Source organism: Typopeltis vanoorti, chromosome 4, assembly GCF_054136105.1.
Source record: "Typopeltis vanoorti isolate ZY-2024b chromosome 4, IOZ_Tvanoo_1.0, whole genome shotgun sequence".
NCBI lineage: Eukaryota > Metazoa > Arthropoda > Arachnida > Uropygi > Thelyphonidae > Typopeltis > Typopeltis vanoorti.
Genome location: NC_143552.1, coordinates 158261448 through 158285408, shown reverse-complemented (window position 1 = coordinate 158285408; position 23961 = coordinate 158261448). Strand labels below are relative to the sequence as shown.

The following is a 23961-nucleotide window of genomic DNA, read 5'->3' as shown; positions in this document are numbered from 1 at the left end:
CCCCATTGTCAAACGCATAGGAATTTTCCCGCCTTTCTGCCCATTCAAAACACCTTCGAAGCGTCTCATCATCCTTTTGAAGTTTGCCGAATTCAAACTTTGCTTTTTCTGGTATGAACTCAGTTTCTGCACCTGGTTGAGACTCTATCGTACTTACGGCCAATACTGTACTGGTTATTTTCGAAGTCATGTCTTAGTCTTCATCATCTTCTGACTGTTTATCACTTAAATCTTTTGATTTCAAAACCGGTGTCTCCCAATGATGACTACTCTCATGTAGCTCGACGCTTTCGACCAGCATTTCATAGGCAGAGGAGCTCAGTAGCAGGTCGGTAACCAGTCTTCTTGAGACGGCACAGGTGACTGGAACATTACCATGTAAATTATCATCAATTTTCATTTCAAAAATCCTTAGGGGTGTTGTTTCATTTTCTCCGAAAGCAGAAGATATTTCTATCTTACTTTCTCCATCATGAGGCGTATCTGCCACTAAATCTTCACGCACTACCGATATTTGCGCTCCCGTATCTATTATTCCATTTAAAACCCTACTTCCACATTTGATTTTGACGACCTTCAAATCATCTACGTTTCAATCGATGTCCACTGATTTGGATACTGGAACGGAAATTTTGGCAGTCAACACACCTAGTTTATCGTCATCCCCAGTGGTAGACGTCTGAACTAGGTTACTGTGTGCTGTAGCAGGAGTAGCTTTTGATTGACTATTTTTCATACAAAACCTGGCGATATGACCTTCCTTTCTACAAGTAAAACAAGTTGGTTTGTAGTGAGGCTTGTATGAATCATCATTTCGCCGCGGCTGGTACCATCTCGGTGGACTTTGAGAGGGAGATAATGACTTATTCTTGAATGTTCGTTCAGGAGGTGGAGTATAAGGTCTAAACTTTTCAGTAACCTTGTCCTTCGGAATAGCTCCGCTGGGCTTTTTCGATGTACTACGAACGCTGTCGTATTCGTCCAGTCTGTCAGCTAACTTGGTTGGAGAAACGAATTTTGCCCAGTCGTCTAAGAGATGTTCTCTCACTTCATGTGGTACTTTCTTCTCCAGTTGATCCGTAATAATTAGATCTTTTAACCCTCCAAGATTTTTCAGCAACCTTTTGGTGCATCACAAACTTTTTTCTGAAACTTTCAGGATTCAATTTAAATGTCTTTAGTAGAATTGTTTTAATATATTCATAATCTTCGCAATTTTCTTCTGACTCTCTACCAATTATTTGGACAATCTCAAATGGTAACAAAGTCAAGAGACATGATATCCAGTCTTTAACATCTATTTTGGTTCTCTTAGCTTGTCTTTCAAACAAGGATAGGTATATCACAATGTCATCTTCTTGTAATCTAAACCTAGGCATTAGCTTAATTAGTTCAAGACAATATGGTTTATTGTCACTGGATACTGGAGTTGAGGTTGGTTGAACACGCGCTTCAATTTCCAGTTTCTTCAACTCGAACTCCATTTGTTCTCTTTTCTGTTGGGCTCCCAATTCTTCTTTCCGCCATTGAGCTTCTAATTCTTCTTTCTTCATCAATTCTTCCTCGAGTCTGGTACTAATAATCGTCTCCAACATCCCTTTAACAAATTCTTCTTCATAAAATTTACTTCCCGTAATAATCATTTTAAGATCTATCACTTTCATTTCAACAGTTGGCTTCTCTCCCAATTCTTCAGCCAATTTACGTAAATCTTCCTTTCTACCTTTGGTTAAATAGGCCATGGTGCTTAACAACAACTCTCTTTACTGATAAAAAAAAATCAATTGCAAAAAACAAAATTTTTTTTTTTTTAAATGCACAAATAGAGATGTATATATTTGGCAATTATGGGACCCATAATTAACTTCAACATATCATTTCTAAACATAGATAAATCTTACAATATTATCAGATAAAACTTGAACTACACAATTTACTACAATTTCAAATACACGAATATATATAAAAACAAAACCAAAACAAAAAAACAGTTTCGATTTTACACCACTACTATATATAACTTAAATCTCGAAACAGAACTATCAAAACAATATGCAAAAATGAACTGTGATAACACTGTCGTGTTCTTTCTCTGGCGAGATATCAAAAGTACTGACTATTCCAAGATGGAACAAACATGCAAAACAGGACAAATTGGTAAATGCAGAACAGAACAAAATAAATTTAAAATGAAAAAAAAAACACTATTCTGAATTATCTGGGACGAAAATATAGCTTGAACACTAGCGTGTTTTTCTTTTATCCAAACTACTGTACTACTGTTCCAGGATGGAACAAATCTTGAATACCGATGTATTCTTTCTCTGGCAAGAAATCAAGCTCCTACTGTTCCAGGATGGAACAAACTCCGAACACCATTTTTTTTTGTATTAAAACAGATTTTCGCCCAAACAATCAAAATAGAACTTTAAAATATGGGAGCATGCATTTACATAACGAATTGCTCTCACCTTGTAGATCCTACCGACTGCGCCAGTAAAACTCGGATTCGTGGAGAGTGGTAAAGCTGGTGAAAGTGCTGATCATTACGCAGAATGAATGCTCGCTGAGATTAGCTGCTAAACCTTTATTGACATGAAACACATAGCAGCTCATTACAAACGGATAGAAATAAAAAAAAAAGACATACATTCACAACTAAACGTCGCCATACATTCAGAGCGTACACACACCGCACTGTTCTTTATCAAAACCAAAACCAAAACTAAAATGTTTTTCTTCTCTCCTTCTCACCGGCGTTCCCTCCGCGAAAACAAATGACGTCAGTCGCGCCTCCTCGCCGCCAGTACACAGTTTGAAGAGAACTCGCAAGCCTTCGTTATAAGTCCTTGCACACATAAACCAGATCATATTCAAATCCCAAACCTGCGGAATAAAAGGCCGAAAAATAGAGGACAATATCCTTCAAATTCGATGTATATACGAGCACTACCAGGCAACACAACAACTATGTCTACTGGTAGGTCTCGACATTGAAAAGGCCTTTGACTCAGTGAGTCATCATTACCTACATGAAGTCATCAAAGCTGCAGGTTTTGGGAAAAAATTTCAGAATCTGATTTCAAATATTTACACCACAGCAGAATCTCGCCTAATCATAAACAAGAAACTGTCTGCACCGGTCAAAATTAAATGCTCGGTCAGACAATGAGACAGTCTCTCTATGATCCTCTTTGATCTCGCCTTAGAGCCGGTGATACGAGAAATATCGAAGCATCCCGGCATAGCGGGCACTCACACAGAAGGTGAAGGAAAAACAAAAGTGCTCGCCTATGCCGATGATGTAACACTAACCGTAACTACAGGCGAGCCCTTCACACTCGCATACAACATACTCAAAAAATTTGAAAAAGCGTCAGCACTCAGAGTAAACCTTCACAAGTGCCATGCGATGTTCGTCGGTAGGTGGGTAAAAATGCCTACCTTGCCGAACGACATAAAAATAAACAAACACCTACCACTTCTGGGGATCGTCATAGGGGAACAAATCCAACACAACACACGATGGGAGCTTGCACATACAAAAATAACCAAGAAAATTACACAGATGAGACACAGACAACTATCACTAACAAATAAAGCTAAAATATGCAATCAATACTTACTCTCTAAGATATGGTACCTCATGAACAATACCAACTACAACGGTCAAGAAGTAGACAAAATACACAGAGAGTGTGCAAAATTCATCTGGGGTTCCAAATACAAACCCATCAGAAGATCCACAATATTCCATGACATTGAGGCGGGAGGACTCGGCTTAATAAATGTACACCTAAAAACTCTAAGTGCGATAGCAAAAATCATAGAGAGAGCTTACACAGAGGAAAAAGCGTGGAGCGCATATATAATATATATTAAATGCAGAAGATAATTTCCGACAAAGTAATATGTTCCCTTCCTCATTCGAGTGGCAAAACACCAAGAATGTTCCACGAGATTGCGGAAGGTTACAATTTTATTAACAAATACATAGGAATAAACGAATTCTTGAAGATGAGACCTAAAGCAGCACACATCAAACTCACGCACACAGTTATACCATCACTACAACACCGGGAGATTGAAAGAGGGACATTAAGACTATCAAATGCACTTAAAAGAGCTTTCAATCTGTCCATCAACCCAAAATTAAAAACATTCTACTACAAAGTACACCACGCCTGTTTGCCCACCAAAATATGGTGCACAGCGAAAGGGATCCCTCTTCAAGGCCCCGCCAGATGTCGTTTTTTCCCCCAACCAGAAACACTTTACCATTTAATGATGTACTGTCCTCACACCTCCCGAATATGGAACACGGTTCAAACATTCATAAAACACAAACAACCGTTTACAGAACACACATTATACTGGTTAAACGAAGGTAACATTAACACAACTAAAGCAATCATTATTATAACAACCATGTACTCGATTTGGACATACAGTTGCGACAAAATTTACGGAAGGGAAACAGGACCAGACATACTCAAGAAAATAAACAACATATTAAAAAAACAATCACAGATACCATAAACAGAAATAAAATAACAAAACACCAATGGCGGCAAATAGGTCTCATCTCAGAATTCGAAGAACAACTGCAAATCATAGAAATAAAGGACCCACCATAAATTAAAAAAAAAACATAAAACACACATATATACGATAAAATAAATATACGTAAGCGAAAGAAAAGCATATTGTAAACTTTTTCATTAAGCTGTATAACCACTTGTACATTAATTGCTTTATGCTATAATTAGTTGTAGTTCTGTGCATAATATTTGTCAACTATAGACGTTATCAAAAATGTCAGTCTATATAGTGGAAGAACTTGATGACATTTTACTGATCCGGTGGGTAACTCAAATCTCTGCCAAAATGTAAGCCTCTCCTTCTATGTTAAAACAAACACTACATATGTATATAGACAGGTGCAATTTGAAAGTGATAATAATGAAGCAATAAACCATGTAATGATATGCAAAAACAAGTGTTAGTAATTATATGTTAAGAATATTTATGATATGTAAAGTAACTACATGTGTATGTATAAATATGGTATATGTAAATAGCGCTTAAGACTTCATGATAAGTTAATAATGTATAATCCAAACTATATCTGTATAATCCAAAAACTGTATATGTATAATGTACAATCCAAAATGTTTACAGTCCAAATGTAAAATTGTCAAGTCAAACATAACAAAGGTCTATAAAGAAGTGTCTCCGAAAGAATAATTATATGTATTATAAGTAAAATAGTCATATGCATAGAAGACATATTATATGCAAAGTAGTAATAGGTATATATGTATATGTGTGTATATGTACATACATGTATAAATATGTATATTTATATATGAATATTGTCAGATTAGTTAACAATATAAAATCTATTGTTGTATATTTTAAAACAAACCTCGCATGGGTTTAAGGAAAGGTGTCCCCTCACAAGCGATAATAACGTAGATTGAATTCCATATGTAATTGGAAATATGCCACAAAAATATAGGAATTTCATTATAAAAAGGAAATATGATTTATGGAAATAGAAATGTGACTGGTAACTTAAATTCATAATACAGACTTCCATGGATAGTAAAGTTATGTTACATTAAAAGAAAAATACTGTTACATTAAAAGACTCATGTAAAAAGGACTGTAGGAAGAAGCAGACACCAAGCAGATTATTATGTTAAAAATAAGGAAAAATAAATTCTACATAATATATATTATTAAGATATCAAGAAATGTAAATCAAAATGCCAATTAGAATAAGCATTCTATGTACAAATGTATATATTGTAAATAGTTGTATATATATTTATTTTGATTGTACATAGATGCTTTATTGTTAATAAAATATAGAAGTGGCGTTTGCACTCTACAGCGCTTGAACGCACGAAGAAAGGATTTGGTGATTCAAATTTAGTCGCCGACTAGAGGAAATTTTTCTAAGCCTTTTTTCAACTGGTTCCCGAGTTAGTCGATTTCTGGCCTGGGCTAGCCGGTTTTTCTCCCCGAAACTCGGGTTTTTCGACCCGTAAACTCAAGAAAATCGACCGTCGAACCCACACTATTTTCAGACATTAAAAAAAATATATATTGTGTTAGGGTTAGGGACCACGAGATGGCGACACTAGCTTGCCGCCTTCTTCACTGCGTACCGAGGAATCAGTATTAGCCTTGGGCCAGCTAACGCTCTGATTGGCTACCAGTGGAGATTGAACTGCCCACCCAGTCTCCAAAAGTTAGATAGGGTAAACGGCCCTGCCTACTTTGTTCCCTATACTGGAACAAATAGGCGTTAGCTGATTTTTTTTTTTTTAATACGGGTATCTCGATGGAGTCAGAATCATCGGGGGAGATCCAAACTATCTACACGATATCTATACTTGAATTATATATAATTCAATATATATATACAGGGTGTCCCAAAATTCACGCAAGAAGTCATTTTGATAGAAAACACAGGTTTTTAATTAAAAATTGTAATTTCTTATTTATTCATAAAATATACAGTATAGGGTTATGCATGGAATAGCATATCGGGTAAATGGCCTCCACGGCTTTGCTGGCACATAACCTCTTTTGTCGAAATTTTCCATGACCGTTTTACATAAATGTGGCTGAATTTCGTTGATACAGCGCTCAATTTCCTCCTTCAAGGTGTGGGTGGTCGTGGGCTTGTTGGCATAAACCTTAGACTTCAAAAAACCCCAAAGAAAAAAGTCCAACGGTGTTAAGTCACGTGATCTGGGCGGCCAATTCTGATCACCAAAACGGGAAATTACACGACCAGGAAATAACTCATGCAGTAATTGAATTGTTTCTCGGGCTGTATGGCATGTGGCACCGTCTTGTTGCAACGACATGCCGTCCACATCCATATCTTGCAATTTAGGCACAAAAAACTGGATTATCATGTCGCGATAGCGAGCACCATTAACTGTTATTGCCTTACCAGCCGCATTTTCGAAGAATGGACCGATGATGCCTCCAGCCCAAAGTCCGCACCAAACAGTGACACGTTGTGGATGCATTTGTTTCTCAACACTCACTCGTGGATTTTTTGAACCCCAAGTGCGACAATTTTGTCGATTAACGAAGCCATCAAGATGAAAATGAGCCTCATCGCTGAAGATGATTTTGCTGCCAAACCTTCATTATTTTTAAAATATTGCTCAACAATGAAAATGCGTTGTTCTTTCGTGTAGCGCTCCATTTTTAATAACCCTGAACTATCAGCTGTCACGCTGTCTTTTTTTTTTTTCTCGTTGGCAACACTTTACCACACAAATGGCGCTAAATTTAAATCTTGCGGAATTTTGGGACACCCTGTATATGTCATTCAAGTGAAGTTGTTTTCTAAAAAGTATTAAATAAAAGTTTAACTGCAGCTAGTTTGCTACTACGAATGCTAAACTCAGAAGGGGAAAACATTAAATATTACGTAACATGTGCTATTCAACTTTAAAAGATCGCTTAAAATCAACAACTTTAAAAGATCCATAAAAATAAAATACTCTATAATTTAGCATAATTAAACGTTGAACACAATTAAAAATTTTAATATTTAATTCTAAAAGTAGCTATTTTGTTTGTTTCAATGTGTGTATGTCTTTAAACACTTTTGTCAGAAGTTTAATATATGAGAAATTTTTGAAAATTAATTCCCGGAAGCATATGCGGAAGCGGAAAAGTTCCAGCAAATTATAAACTGTGTGGAGTTATGCAAGTGAATGCAATCCTGTTACTCACTTGTATTTACTGTTTAAAGAATATTAGTAAAACAACCGAAAAATTTCGAAAATCTGCTAAATGATGGAGGTAAGACGAATTGAAATGAACGTATTCGTTATATTAAAAAATATATGCCTTTATGTATGAAGTTGTTACAGACTTTTTTTTTTTTTTTTACGATATGTCCTTATATTTTATTTTGACGAGTTATTCAAAATATATGAAGTTTTAATTTGAATGGCTGTTTTAAATAATTACACTTGGATTATATTTTTCTAAAAGCAGTATGCCAAATATGATTTAGAAGATAAGCTGAAATAACATTTATAATAATAATACTATAATTTTGCTTCAAAGGTATGATGGTGTTAGGTTTATCTTTTTTGTCATCTTGATCTCTTATGATATGATATCGCCCTTAGACTATACATTGGCTTAACTGAATCGCACAAAATAAATAATTAGATAGCGCAAATACTCACCTTCATTTAAAGGGGGGCGGCGGCAAATGTTTAATAGACCCGTTGCATTATTCACCTTAACACTATTCCATTCTATCCTCCTTCATATTATATTGATTTTTAATTGATTTTAATTATACTTCATTAATTCTATCATTAATACTGATTATTTTATTGATTTTATATTTCATCACTTCTGGAGTGCGTTTTCATCTAGTCTGATGTAACACCACCCTACAAGGTGTTCATTTCACACATATGCACCAACCATAATGTTAACCAACTCCTGTAACTTGATATTTGTACATGATAATACTAGGTACTTTTTGCAACATATATGAAGCAAATAAATAGAACAAGCTATTCAATATTAAATTATTTGATAATTGATATTTAATTTTCACTGTCCTGGTGAGCAACATTAAAGAGCCATTTATTGCTTAAATAATCTTGGGACTTTAGGTTTCTCATGTTATTAAGTTTCTCAGTATAAGGAGGGTGTAAGCAGAGGAGTGAGGAGCAGGTTGTTTGCAAGGAGAGTGGTTGCTGAGTGGAATGCATTGCCTTGAATGTGTTGTGTTGTGGATGTAGCCACATTGAAGCAGTTTAAGGCATGGTTGGATGAGCATTGTGCACGATGGTGTTGCTCCTATGATGAGTCTCTGACTTCATGAAGGGTCGGATGTTAATAATAATAATCATTTCTGATTCTTGGTGTCAACGACATAAAATGGCACTTATTTGAGGCATGGGCATAAATCAACAGAATTTGTCAGTGAGACTAATCTATTATTTATTTAGATGTACTAAAAGAACTATTTTATAAAAAATATAATTGATAATAAGGAAGACTGAACCATCAGAACTGCTTGTGTGGAAGGGCATGTCTTTATACCACATTATCGCTAGAGGAACTTTTTCTAGGCTTTTGATCAGTCGATTTCTTTTGGAGCAACCAATATCCCCCCCCCCCCCAAAAAAAATCTGATTTTTATTCCCACATATCAAAAAAAAAAAAAGAAGAAAAGCGTAGGTACATTACTTAGGATACTAATTTACACCTATTAGAGAGTTCAGGAAACAAAATGGTTGTTTCCTATGTTACTTCGATGCCTCTAAAAAAAAAAAAAAAAATAGCGATTGAGCTCATTTAACAGTGATAGCCAAGTAGGCTGCCTACTCTCTTTGGCAATAAAAATGTTAAATGATTTGTTTTCATGTCAACTCTTACAATTAGTGAAATAGAGAGCCAAAAGGCTTCACTTCGGTGATGCAAAATTATTCAAATATAAGTGGATATTGAATCCAACATTATTTCAAAGCCGAATACAGAAACTACAAGAGTTTCAGAGAAACTGCAAGAGTTTCATGCCGGATATAGATAGAAACTATAAAAGTTTCGGCGGATCCAAGCATAAGCAAACCTTTCGTGACAGGGGAAACTTGTAGTAAAGGTGGGTTAAGCTCTGATCACTATCCTTAGTATTTTTCCATAATGTAAAACACATCTCCCAAGAGATTTATAATGTTATACATCTCTTGGGGTAGTGACTAGGTAGTGATCCCCCATAATGTATAACATTTTTGACAATTTTTTGACATGTCAAAAATTCATGTCAAACAATTTTGACATGAACTGAATTGATCCAGCTTCTTAAATACAAGTTATTTTCATGCTAAAAAAGGAAGGCATCATGAAAGAGGGCTTACAGAACTAGTTGTTTTTTCTATCAGTGATTGTTGGCGTACTGTGTTGTACACCTACTTGTTATGTAACTTTTTTTTTCCTTTCTCCGCTGCACGAGTTTCAAAATTCCAAGTCAGGCTGCTGTGTTAATCGTAACTCTCAGGCGATGCGCACTGCTGATTTCAATGAATACAAGTTTCAACATGAATAAGAGATGTTAAATAATCGAGTCATCGAATTAAAGAGACTAACAATGACAAAAAACATGAACTTTTAAAATAAACTGACAAAAAATGACGAAGCTAAGACAAAACAAGAAAGAAAAATTTATTATTATTCTTTTTTTTTTGTAATTACATATTTATTTGTAAGGCATATTCCGTTAATTGGACCACTTTTTTTTTTTTTTTAAAAGCTAAAAGCACAATAAAGAAATAAAAACTACAAGTTTCATAAGTCGTTTGGCTTACATCTTCAGAGGTAAAAGGTAACTGAAAGTTAAAACAACAAAAAAGAGAAATTAATAGTTCATACCATACAGTTGTAGCCATCTGACTGTTTATAAAAAAAAAAAAAAATCAATGCAGATTCAAAGCAGTGCTAAGTTTAAACAATGCTGGATGATGCCACGTTCTGTTGTTCACGATCATAATGTCCGAGGTCTGACTGAGGTATATTTTTTATCAAAGCTGACCAAACTTGGTGTAGAATTAAGCCTTGGTTTTTATTGCATTGTGTTGGAATTCTAAGCATCTTTGCAGCTTCTTTAAATTTCATTATGTAACAGATTTTTCTATATAAGACATGTTTGTTTTCTGCCAGAGTACATTATGGCTGGTGGAAGTGGTATGGAAAGCTAGACCTGATTTTGTGTTCTCTTCTGTTTTGTACATCCTTTTGGTGTTCGTTCATGCATATTTCCCCAGATCTTCCTGTCTGTCCTACGTAGCAGATGCCACAAGAACAATAAATTTTATAAACACCTGGTTTTTTTAAAGGATGATGTGAGGTTTCGGGGGATATAGAAATCTTGAAATTTTTTTCCAGCGGTAGAAAGGCTACTTTGATGTTATGTTTGTTTAGTAATTTAGCCATCTTGTCTGTAACATTCTTGATATATGGAAGTGTGATGGCATTTTTGAAATTTTCTTTCTGTGGGATGCTTGTAGGAGATGTGTGGAGGATTTTTTTGATAGTCTTGGGTTCATAACCATTTTATTGAGGATCTGTGTTAAATATTCCAATTCTTCATTTCTCTGTTTTTCTGTGCTGGAAATATTATAAGCTCTGTCCCTCAGGGTTTTTATTAGACCTATTTTTTGTGAAAGGTGGTGGTGTGAGGCCGCATTAAGAAATCTTTGTGTTGATGGGTTTTCTGTATATTGAGAAAGAAAGTTTATTATCTTTTTTATTGACTTCTAATAGGATGCCAAGAAAAGGAAGTTTTCTAAGTTCTTCTTGTTCTAAAATAAATTTTATCTTGTGTAAATTATTCAGGTAATTTTTTTAAAGCAATGAGTTCATCTGTTGTTCCTGGCCAAATGATGAAAATATCATCTACATAGCATAGCCAAATTTTGGTTTTTTATGATAATTGATTAAAGCATTATTTTCAAAATTTTTGATAAATAGGTTAGCTAAAGCCGGAGAGAGGGAAGAGCCCATAGCCAATCCTTCTTTTTGTTCCCGAAATTTGTCTTGATACATGAAAAAATCCTCCACACATCTCCTAGAAGCATCCCACAGAAACAAGATTTCAAAAACGCCATCACGCTTCCATATATCAAGAATGTTACAGACAAGATGGCTAAATTACTAAACAAACATAACATCAAAGTAGCCTGTCTGCCGCTGGAAAAAATTTCAAGATTTCTATATCCCCGAAACCTCCGCATCATCCTTTAAAAAAAAAACAGTGTTTATAAAATTTATTGTTCTTGCATCATCTGCTACCTAGGACAGACAGGAAGATCTGGGGAAATACGCATGAACGAACACCAAAAGGATGTACAAAACAGAAGAGAACACAAATCAGGTCTAGCTTTCCATACCACTTCCACCGGCCACAATGTACTCTGGCAGAAAACAAACATGTCTTATATAGAAAAAAACTGTTACATAAGGAAATTTAAAGAAGCTACAAACATGCTTAGAATTCCAACACAATGCAATAAAAACCAAGGCTTAATTCTACACCAAGTTTGGTCAGCTTTGATAAAAAATATACCTCAGTCAGACCTCGGACATTATTATTATTATTATTATTATTATTACACAACACCTCCAGGGAGTCCAAAGACTCATCGAGGGAGGACACCTACTCTACAACTCTCCGTTTCACACCACTCCACCAACCGCAACTACCTTCATCATCTACGCCAACACCATCTACCGCCGACCACCACCACTAGTACTCACAGACAAACATCCATGTCCATGCATGGATTCGAACCCGCAGCCTTTTGGTTGGAGAGCGGATATGCTAACCGCTCGGCCAACTAGACCGGCAAACCATTTCACAATCAATTATGATTGTGAACAACAGAATGTGGCATCATCCAGCATTGTTTAAACTTAGCGCTGCTTTGAATCTGCATTCTGATTTTTATTTATTTATTTATTTTTTTGTAATCAGTTACATGGCTACAACTGTATAGTATGAACTATTAATTTCTCTGTTTTGTTGTTTTAACTTTCAGTTACCTTTTACCCCTGAAGATGTAAGTCAAACGACCTACAAAACTTTATTTCCTTATTGTGCTTTTAGCTTAATTAAAAAAAAAAAAAAAAAAAAAAAGTGGTTCAATTACCGGAATATGCCTTATGAACTTCTAAACCACAGAAATTTCCACTTACACATATTTATTTGTATTCTTTTGTATATAATATTGTCGTGCTGTTTAATTAAATACAGAATATTTTTATTCTGTATAAAAATTTTAACTTACCGCTTGCTTTGTGTCTAGCTGCATGTTAGAAAGACTATTGTGGAATTTAATCATCGGGGAAAAAAAAAATTTAAAAAATGTCGGTTGATTAGTAGAGCCTCTGATACTATTGGCTCACACAAAAAGTTAAGCAAGTTTGAGCGCAGTTAGTAGTTGGAAGGGCTATATTGTTTGATGCTGTTGGCACACTCTTCCTCGATGAGTCTTTGGACACTCTGGAGGTGTCTCATAATAATAATAAATAAATAAATAAAAAAGAGGAATGGATAACAGACATCAGGAACTCTAGCATTACCTTATTGACCATGCAAAAAGTTAGGCATGTTGGAGTCTATGCTAAGAAGTGTCAGTAATGATGTCAGCTCGAATCTAAATTTAATAGGTCTAACAGAGACATAGCGGCATCCTGATATTCCGTATTTTCACTTGATAATTCCGATTCAAAGTTGGAGCTATCAGGAATAGAGCGGATGCTGTTGCTTTGCAAAAAGACTTAAATACACTTACTGAATGGTAAATGAGTGGGGATATCCATTTAATTTTGCAAAATGTAAGGTTTTGAAATTTGGGAAGAAAGGATGTGATGTAGAGTACACAATTGGTGGGAAAAATCTTGGAAGAAGTAGAGGAGATGAGAGATCTGGGAGTGATTGTAGACAAGAACCTATAATTTTGGAGACATGTTCCTAAAATTGTGAGAGCAGCACAGCAGATAATGATGCGGAGCGCACTGATTTATGGAAGTAAGAATATTATGATTCCCTTGTATAAGGTTTTGATAAGGCCACATATGGACTACTGTGCGCCGATTTAGTCACCTGGTTTTCAAATAGATGTATTGGAAAAGGTTTAGAGACGATTGACTAAGGTGTTTCTATCTCTGGAATGTTGAGTATGAAGACAGATTGACAAAATGCAATTTGCAGAATTTGGTGGATAGAAGGAGAGGGATGTGATTGAGACATATAAACTGTTAAGAAGTTATTACCAGATTAATGGTGGGGGAGGTTTTGCAGAGAATGGGTGAAGATAGGAAGAGAACAAAAAGGTCACCTGAAGCTGTATAAGGAGAGTGTGAGCAAGGAGACGAGGAGCAGGTTTATTGCATGGAGAGTGGTGAGTACAGAGACAGTGAACATATTTAAGGTGCTGTATGATAAACTGTGTGCGACAATGGATCCCCCATGATGAGTCTGACTCCATGGAGGTTTTTTATAATAATAATAATAAAATTCCATTATTGAAACTGTATGGTGCAATATGAAACTTAATAATTCAATCTTAAAAGTGGAAGTTGGTCACCAACCAAGCAAAACTTCTGACTGCTGGTATATCTAATAATGGAAATTGTTGTGATATTGAATGGGGATTATGGGATGCATGTTTTTTTGGTATCTATATTCTGGATCTATTAGATGATTTCCTACTCTTTACATCAACATGTAAAACATGGCACAAGAAGAAGGAATATAGAAGAACCTAGTACTTACTAATAAATATTTTAATGAATCATAAATTTTTAGGATACTGAGGTGCCATATTTTTTCTCTTTAACTGTTTATAACTGCTTCCAGTGAATCTAATACATTACATCTTCTTAGAATGCATATTTGCGTTGTCCTTTTCTTCTTTTCCCACTTCCTTTCTAATATGTTTACAATCCGTTGTTATGTCTCCATATGTATTTCAGCAATTTCATTTTCCTTCCTATAATTGTATTCTTCAATAGAGGTTCAGTGGATTACATATGAGACTTCCTCTTTTTTTTTGCCAATTTATTCCTAATAATACGTTTTGAGTATATGGTCAAAATCAGGGAAATGGATTTGCTAGGGAGGGATGATAGAATTAGCTGTTAATAATACTAATGTCAATAATCGTTGTATATATGGGATTATTTGTTCTCAGAAAATAAACTGTATACAGAGTGTGCTAATTCACACACAGGGTGATTATGGGAGGAAGGAAGTATTGCAGTTTTTGTATACTAATGCCAGAAGTATTTGGAATAAGTGAGAAGAATTTTTGGCATTAGTTATTACAACATGGTCAAATATTATAAGAATTAGTGAGACATGGTTAAATAAGAATGATATTGCTATAGGGATAGAAAATAAGGGATACAGTATTTCATGTTGAAGGCTTAATGGAATGTATACAGCACTCAGAAAGGATTAAAACCAGAATAGGATTAAGTATAAAGCCACCAGAATAGCGGTGGGCTAAGGGACTTTGGCACTTTATGTACACTAATGCCAGGAGCATCCAGAACAAGCCGAGGGAATTTTTGGCATTGGTTGGCTCATCCTGGCCAAAGGTTATTGACATTAGTGAGACATGACTAACAGAAGATGATATAGTTAGTGGGATAGAATTATTATTATTATTCAGGCCTCCATGGAGTCAAAAGACTCATCATGGGAGGTCCTTCCTAAGAACATAAGGTCTGTCCAAGACTCATTGAGGGGAGGTCCCCCCCCTAAGAAACACAAAGTCTATCATACCACTCCTTAAACTCATTGACCGTTCTCGCCCTCACCACTCCATCAGGCAATGCATTCCACGGCTCAACCACCCTCCACACAAAGTAACCACTCCTCAAACTCATTGACCGTTCTCGCCCTCGCCACTCCATCAGGCAATGCATTCCACGGCTCAACCACCCTCCACACAAAGTAACCACTCCTCACCCTCTTGCTCACTGTTTCCTTTCGTAACTTCCAGGGATGGCCTTTTGTCATCACTCCTTCCTGCTGTTCAACCAAGCGAAAGAACTCCCCAGTGTCAACGAACCCTGTAACCACCTCTCAACAGTTTAAAAGTCTCAATCATATCGCCTCTCCTTCTTCCAGCCACCAAACTCTGCAGTCCACATTCCCTCAGCCGATCATCATAACTATCCTTGTACAGTCCTGAAACCATCTTTGTCATCCGCCTTTGTATCCTTTCCACAGTTAATTTATCCCCTTCAAATCCTGGGGACCAAATCTGAGAACAATAGTCCAAGTGTGGTCTGATCAGAGACTTATACAATGGATTGATCACCCTCTTATCTCTGCGGGTCAGTGTCCTTCTCATAATTGCAGCAATCCTCTGTGTTACCTTCACCACCTTTGCAATATGTCCCCTAAACTTCAGGTTTCTATCAATCATCAACCCCAGATCTCTTGTCTCCCCTACTTCCTCCAGTATAACTCCTCCCATAGAGTATGCAGCATCCTATCGATGTTTCCCAAACCTCAAGACTTTACATTTTGCTGCATTAAACTGACACCCCCATTCATTTGCCCATCTATCTAGCTTATTCAAATCCTCTTGCAGGGCTACCACATCTGCACTATTACTAATAATCCTTCCCAGCTTCGCATCATCTGCAAACAACTGAATATCCCCTTGCAATCGACTGACAATGTCATTGATATAAAGGTTAAACAATATAGGTCCTAGTACTGAGCCCTGTGGGACCCCACTTGTAACCCTCTGTCTCCTTGAAACTGCTCCACCATACACAACTCTCTGATACCTATCAGACAGCCAATTCTGAATCCAGTTGACCAATCTGATATCCAGACCCATGTGCTGCAACTTAAATATCAGCTTATCATGTGGCACCCTGTCAAATGACTTTGCTAAGTCTAAGAAAATTGCAGTATATGCCTTTCCCTCATCTAATGTTCTTGTAACTTTATTATAAAAGGCTAGCATATTACTAAAACAAGAGCGCCCTTTCACAAATCCATGTTGACTCTCACAGATAACATTACCCTCATCTGCCCAATGCTGTATATGGTCCCTCACTACTTTCTCCAAGATCTTAACAACTACTGATGACACACAGACTGGCCTATAATTACACTTCCAGTCTGTTACCACCCTTATGCAATGGCACTATCTTACCTTCCTTCCATTCCCTGGGCACCTTTGCCGAAGCCAGACTTTCATTGAAAAGCCAGGTTAGAGGCACTGTCAGTTCCCTAGCACATTCTCTCAAAACTTGTGGTGAAATACCATCCAGTCCCAAAGCTTTACTGACATCCAGAGTACTCAGTATCTGATATACACTCTCCTCCTGTACCTCTAAACCTCGAACCAGCCCTATCCCTCTAGCATTAAAACTGACTCCTCTATGATGAAATACTCCAATAAAGTGTTCATTGAACAATTCCACTATGTCCTCTGCATCAGTCACTCTATTCCCATTTTTATCCCACAATATCATTCTTCCACAGTCATTTCTCCTCTTACTGGCCACATAGCTAAAATATTCCCTAGGCTTTTCTTTTGATCTTAGGGCCAATCTCCTCTCATATTCCAGTTTTGCTTTCCTTACCACACTAGTCACTCTTCTGGCCTGTGTCTTATATTCTTCATGCATCCTCTCTTCACCTGTCTCCTTATATCTCTTCCATAGCCTCTTTTTCACATGCAATTCCATGTGAAGGATATAGTGTGTTTAGGGAGGATAGAGAGAAAAGAATGGGTGGGGAGTGTTATTGATGATAGCCAAGGAACTGTAACCAAAGAGAGTAGAAGTTCCATTGGCCAGTAAAAATAGCACATTTGAGGAAATATGGTGTGAAATTGAGGCCAGTAGAAAAAAATATACAGTTGAATGTTGCTATAGACCAGGGGTTGGAAAAGATGATGGAGATAGTATGCATTGGCAAATAGACTCAATGAGTGGAGGACTGGTAATTATTATGGGTGATTTCAACTATGGGAACATGGAATTACAAGAAGGAGAGTACACATGGGAAGAAGGAAATGGAATTTATGCAGTTACTAATGGATAATTGCCTGAGACAGCATGCGATGGAGTATACTAGGGATTCGAGTGCTCCATCTAGTAATGGCATCTGAGAATTTGTCTATAATGAATATGACCACGTTGCCACCAATTTGTGAGAGTGATCATATGGTCTTGACTGGGAGGTGGCTAAATGTGTGGAATTTTTGGTTAAGAATGGGTTATATGTAGAATTACAAGGGTAAGCATGACAAGCTTCAATGATTGGTTGGATCGGTGCAATGGCATGTAAAACTGCAAGGGCTGGATGTTGATAGTCCATGGGAAGTGGTAAAGGAGTATTTGAGTGAGATAATGACAGACTAATACCTAGCATCAGAAGAGTAAATCAAGTGGGAGCTAAATGAATGAATATCATCATTAAGTCAGAGCTGCAAAAAAAGAAACAATTGTAGAGGGAATTTAAGGAGAGAGTGACCTGTAGACACATGAACAGTACAAGGCACAGATCAGAAGTTTAACTAGTGTGGTAAGAAAGGCAAAAGCAGATTATGAAAGGAAGTTAGCAATGCAGGCTAAGAAGAATTCCAAACAATTCTTTCGATATGCTGCAAGTAAAAGAAAGAATGAATATGGCAGAATGATTTTAATGAATGCTGATAATAGGTAACTGAATTGAAATAGTGGAATTACTAAGTGAACACTTTGCAAGGATATATCATCCAGGTGGTGATATTGTAGGAACAAGAGAAAGTCAAAGGCTTATATGGGAACTGAGGTAAATGAAATGGAGGTGCATAGCATAGCACATTACAGAACCTTAATGTGAATGCAACTGTGGAATTGGATGGCATACCAGCTCGAGTTTTATGTGAAGCAGCGAGAGAATTGTCAGTGCCCTTGACCATGACATTGTTTAATATAAGTCTTAGCTCTAGGTTAGTCCTCCCGAGGAGGTGGAAAGAAGGTAAAATAGTTCCATTGCGTAAAGGAGTCTCCAAGACTGATGTTGCAAATTACCAACCGATCTGCATATCAGGAGTTATTGCCAGAGTATTGGAGAAGTTGATGAAGCGCAAAATACCAGAATGGATAGACGGAAATGGGATACTGTATGGGGGCAGCATGGTTTTGTGAAGTTTTGTTTTGTCACGCCTCAGTAATTTGCTCACGTTTTATAATACAGTGACAGCTGAGTTGGATAAAGGTAATGGGTGGACTTTGCAATGGCATTTGACAGGATACCACATGGAATTCTAATCCATGAACTGCAGCACATGAAGATGGATATAGGGTTGGTGAGATGGATAGGAGGGTGGTTGATGGAGAGATATAAGCGCCTCTGTAGCGCAATTGGAAGAACAATGGTACATTGCCCCCCTTCGATTGGAATAGGCCTAAGGTTGATTCTCGTCGCGACGGGAGGAATCTTTATCTGGACGATTTCAATCGAAGGTGAGTTAGCCGATCTCATGCAGAGGTAGCAGGGTTTTTTCTCCCGGAAACTCGGGTTTTTCATCCCGCATACAGACAAATCGACCCTTCAGAACACATGCAATTTACAGACAAAAAATACAGCTGTAGGTGTCCTCCCGCGATGAGTCTTCGGACTCCTTGGAGGTGTCAGGAATAATAATAATAATATATCAGAGAGTAGTTTATTCAGGATTAGAATCCTAAAGAAGACCACAGGCCTTCTTTAGGACTAGTAGCATGCTGCAGGGTTTTGTTCTCGAACCACTACTGTTTAATTTGTTCATTAACGATATATGAAAGGATCTAAGAGGAACTGTTTGGTTATTTGCCAATGATGCAAAGCAATAGTTAATACAGATGATGTCAAATTGCAGGATGATTTGGATAGATTGCAGACTGGGCAAAGGAGAATGGATGTCAATTTAATGTGACAAAGTATAAGGTTATGCATTTTAGGGTGAAAAGATTATCAGCTGTATACCACATTGGTGGAACTGTACTCCAGGAAATTGATGAAGCTAGAGACTCTTGGAAATGTTTGTGGATAGAGAGTTAAAGTTTAGGGGGAACATAGCAAAAGTGGCTAAAGCAGCTGATAAGATCACTTGGTTACTGAAAAATACTTTGACTAGCAGAGACAAGCAGGTTATTATTCCTCTTTATTGAGCCTTAATGAGACCTCATCTTGACTACGGTGTACATATCTGGGCACCAGGGTTTCTTGTTGATGAGGAGGAAATGGAGAGGATTCAGAGGCAAGTGAACAAGATGATAGCACTTCTAAGGAATGAACCTTATGAGAACGGGTTGAAGATTTGTAGGTCACAGAAACTGGGTTGATAGGTGGAAAAGGGCTGATATGATTGAGCCATACAGATTACTGAGGGGTATTTTAAAATATTAATTCAGAGGAAATTTTTCAGAATAGATGTGTTGGTGGGAGAACTTGGGGCCATCCATGGAAACTGAGTAAGGGTGTAGTTAGCAAGGGTGTTAGAACTAGGTTTTTTGCTTAGAGAGTTGTGAATGAGTGGAATAGGTTGCAAGAATCTGTTGTGGGTGCCATGTCTGTGAATCAGTTCAAAGTATGATAGATACTGCTTAAATGTTGGATAGTTCTTGACATGATGTTTAGGGCCTCCCTAAACATCATGTCAAGATATTTAAGGAGGCCCTAAACATCTTGATTCTGATGTTTGGACCAAGATGTTTAGGGATATCTAAGGACTCCTTTGAGTTGCCTGTAATAATAATGATAAGTTGGTGTACAAGCTGCAGAGGATTGGAATAGATAGTTCATTTTAGAAATTATGGACTTTACAACCGTGTTATAATCTTCATATTAAGATCATCATCTGGAGTATATACAAGGACAAGCTGAGTTACATTACAATAAGCTAAAGAAACAATGATTTGATCACCAGTTATTCTATTGGCATGACCTCTAGCGAAAAAAAAAAACACAAATTAATTAATTATTTAGAAACTACATCAAAGCTAAATTCTATTTAAGATAACATGAGAAAAACATTCTTTCTTATAGATGGTCTTCTTTCAGTAACAATGATATCCTATTTTTAAAATTGCAATTGTTATTTTAGATTTAGGATTCTGAATTACCTACAGTCCTGTTTACAGTTAACTCTTAGAGAGAAAGGTTCCGTGGGTAGAATATGTGCCTTCCATATGCTTGGAATTTTTAGACCATCATTATTGTTCAGATTGGGTGGTTGATAAGAATCTCATAGGCTTCCTTAAATTTGCGTTCGTACCATGTTTTGGTGTGATGTAAACAACTGGTGTTTTTCCAGTCAGTTCTATGTAAAGTGTCCAGGCCATGATTAGAAAGGCCAGTTTCACCATAGTTATTATATTTAATGTGTCGTTTATGTTCCTTTTTGTCTGATAGGAATTGTGTGTCCTGTTTCCCCTATATATGATATATTACAGGTGCAATAAATACAGTATACTCCAGGGTGGGCCAGTGGAGGGAGTGGGTCTTTGGATGTTGAGTTAGTTTTTTTAATTTTGCAGGAGGTTTAAAGGTGGCTTTGAGGTTGTATTTTGTAGTATTCTGTTTATTTTATCTGATGTCCCTTTAATGTAAGGAATGGTTATAGTTTTATTGTAGTCTGGTTTATCTTTGTTTTTTATTGAGGTCTTGTAGAGAATTTTATTAATAGTGTTTTGGCTGTAACCATTTTTTAGAAAACTATTGCTGATAACTTTAAATTTGTCTTTCAGAGCTTGTTCATTGGAGCAGATCTTCAAAGCCCTGTTTTTTAAAGTATTAATGACATCTAGTTTTTGTTTTGGGTGGTGGTGGTAGGAGTTTATATATATATATATATATATATATATATTGGCCAGTATGTGTCGGTTTCTGGTACACAGTGAAGGAAAGACTGCCAGAAGGAAGACGTGACAAGCGTATCTAGAAACGGAAATGTGTCTGTTTTTCAATCTCAATTATGAACTGTATGCGTTTGTGTTGTTTGTTTAGGTGGATAAGGAAAGTGTCTAGTGGCCATGGGACCAGATCGCGAAAACATCGTCAATGACGTATCTGGCTTAGATACGTCAACGTATCTAAGCCAGACTGTGGGTTTTACAGGAGAGGAATCTAGAGCATGTTCCATATAAAAAGTTAACAATGGGGGGGGAGGATAATGGCAAGCCCATGGCTGTGCCTTCTTTTTGTAGATAGAAAGCATTTTGACAAACAAAATAAACAGAATGTAATATATGTGCAAAGAGCGCCCTGATATCTGTAGGAAATTTGTTCAGTAAAAGAAGTATTGTGTGTCATTGATTGGGACATACGTAAAGCAGGCAGAGACATCAAAACTGACTAATAAATCATATTTTTCTAATGTAATGTCTTTGATTATGTTTATGAAGTGTTGTGTGCTTCTGATATAGGAGGAGGAATGACCTACCAACTCCTTGAGTGTTGCCCCTAATTTTTTGGCTAGGTGATAATTCGGGCTATCTATACCTTCGACTATCCGCCAGAGTTGTTTTTTGTTTGTGTATTTTTGGTAGACTGTAAATTCTCGGGAAACGAGTGTAGTGTGGAAGTAGTTTTTTGACTGTGTCTTCAGGCCATGTAGTAATAGATTTAAGTAGTTTCTCTGTTTTCTTTTTTATTCTATTGGTTGGGTCATAGTTAACATGTTGGTATGTACTATTGTCCGAGACTAGCAGATTCATTTTTTCTAAATAAGTGGTTCAGTTTAGAATAACGGTGGCACTTCCTTTATCAACTCTCCAATCGTCCAATCCTAACAGCAAAATATCTTGTGGAGACAAGTTTTAACATGAAGAAGTGGAAAGAGTCCTGGCGTAAACCCACAAAAACCTGAAGACATCTGTGCTAGGAATTAGTGGACCCAGCACAGATGCCTTTGGGTTTTGACCTACCCTGGAAAACTTGGTCTACCCTTAACAGGAATACATAGTATATTGGTCAGATGAATCAGAGATTGATTTTTTGAACAATACTAGCAAGTTTTGTATGATGGAGTAGTGTCCTGAACAAGGAGGATAACCAGTGGTATGCCCCAGGGTTCTGTTCTTGGGACCCTGCTGTTTAACTTGTTTGTAAATGATATATCATGTTGACTGACTGGGGATCTTCAGTTGTTTGCTGATGATGCAAAGTTGGGAAGAATTATAAGTAGCACTGCTGATGTTAATTCCCTTCAGGAAGATTTGAATAGAATTTTGACTTGGACAGAGGAGCTGGGTTATAGTTTTAATATTAGTAAGTGCAAGGTGTTGTGTTTTGAAGTGCAGAAATATAAGGCTGTTTACTATATCAACAGTGCCATACTGCAGGAAGTGGATGAGATTCGAAGTTCGGGAGGTGATGGTTGACAGTAGACTGAAGTTTAGAGGGCATATCGATAGTGTTGCAAAGGCTGCACATTGTAGTGCTGCTATGATAAAGAAGTATTCTAACATGTAGGAATAAGAAAGTGGTTGTGCCACTGTATAAATCACTGGTCAGACCACACTTGGATTATTGTACTCAAATTTGGTCACCTGGTCTCTGGACCCTTCACCATTGGAGAGGTTCCAGAGACAAGTGACCAAGACAATATCAGGACTTTAGATGATGGCTATAGAAAGAGGTTGAAGAAATGTGGATTGCAGCATTTGGTAGATAGGAGGAAAAGAGATGATGTGATATAGACATTTAAGTTAGTGAGAAGATGTTATTCGATTAATCCAGATGGGATGATAAAATGAGTAGAAGTCAAGAGGGGAAAAACCAGAGGTCATCCCTGGAAGTTATGTAAGAGTGTGGTGAAGAGGGATGTGAGGAGTAGATTTTTTACATGGAGAATTCAGTGAATGGAATACATTACCAGAATGTGTTGTTAATGCAAGGAGTGTTAAGGATTTTAAGATTTGGTATGATAATGCCAAATCTTAAAATCCTTAAAATTCAACTGACAAATGTTGTCAGTTGAATGAACCTCCCACAATGAGTCTGTCAATTCCATGGAGGATGCAATAATATTAATTCCAGAGGAATGGAAAGAATGTATGATAGTTTCCTTGTGTACAAGGGTAGACACCAATGTTTCTAACTACTGATGAATCAGCATCTCTGGAGTAATTGTAAAGATTTTAAAGATGTTGGTAAGAACTCACATATAGAAATGAGTTGATAGACCAGCTATAAACCCATGCTTTTCCCCTGCAAGGAACAGCACGTGTTTGTTAAAAGGAAGTCAATGTGTTAACAATTTGCTCATATTTTATAAGAATGTTATGGCTGTGGTGGATAAAGGAAATGGATATACAATGACATTGTTGGATTTTGCTAAGCATTTGATAGAATACCACATTAAAAGGCTGTTACATAAACTGGAGAATATA

General features: G+C 36.7%; 1 protein-coding gene across 2 annotated transcripts in view; it reads left to right on the top strand.

Annotated features, from left to right (window-relative positions):
• The first annotated feature begins 7729 nt into the window (after positions 1 to 7729).
• The window catches only part of Argl (Argininosuccinate lyase), a 350034-nt gene continuing 333802 nt past the window's right edge, over positions 7730 to 23961 (top strand). The window contains exon 1 of one of the 2 annotated variants that reach the window (XM_090392053.1): positions 7730 to 7839. In XM_090392053.1, the coding sequence (XP_090248179.1) occupies positions 7831 to 7839 (9 nt within the window). In that variant the 5' untranslated portion in view covers positions 7730 to 7830. Of the gene's footprint in view, positions 7840 to 8056; positions 8110 to 23961 lie in introns of those variants that run through there. The other variant, XM_090392054.1, reaches the window with a different exon arrangement.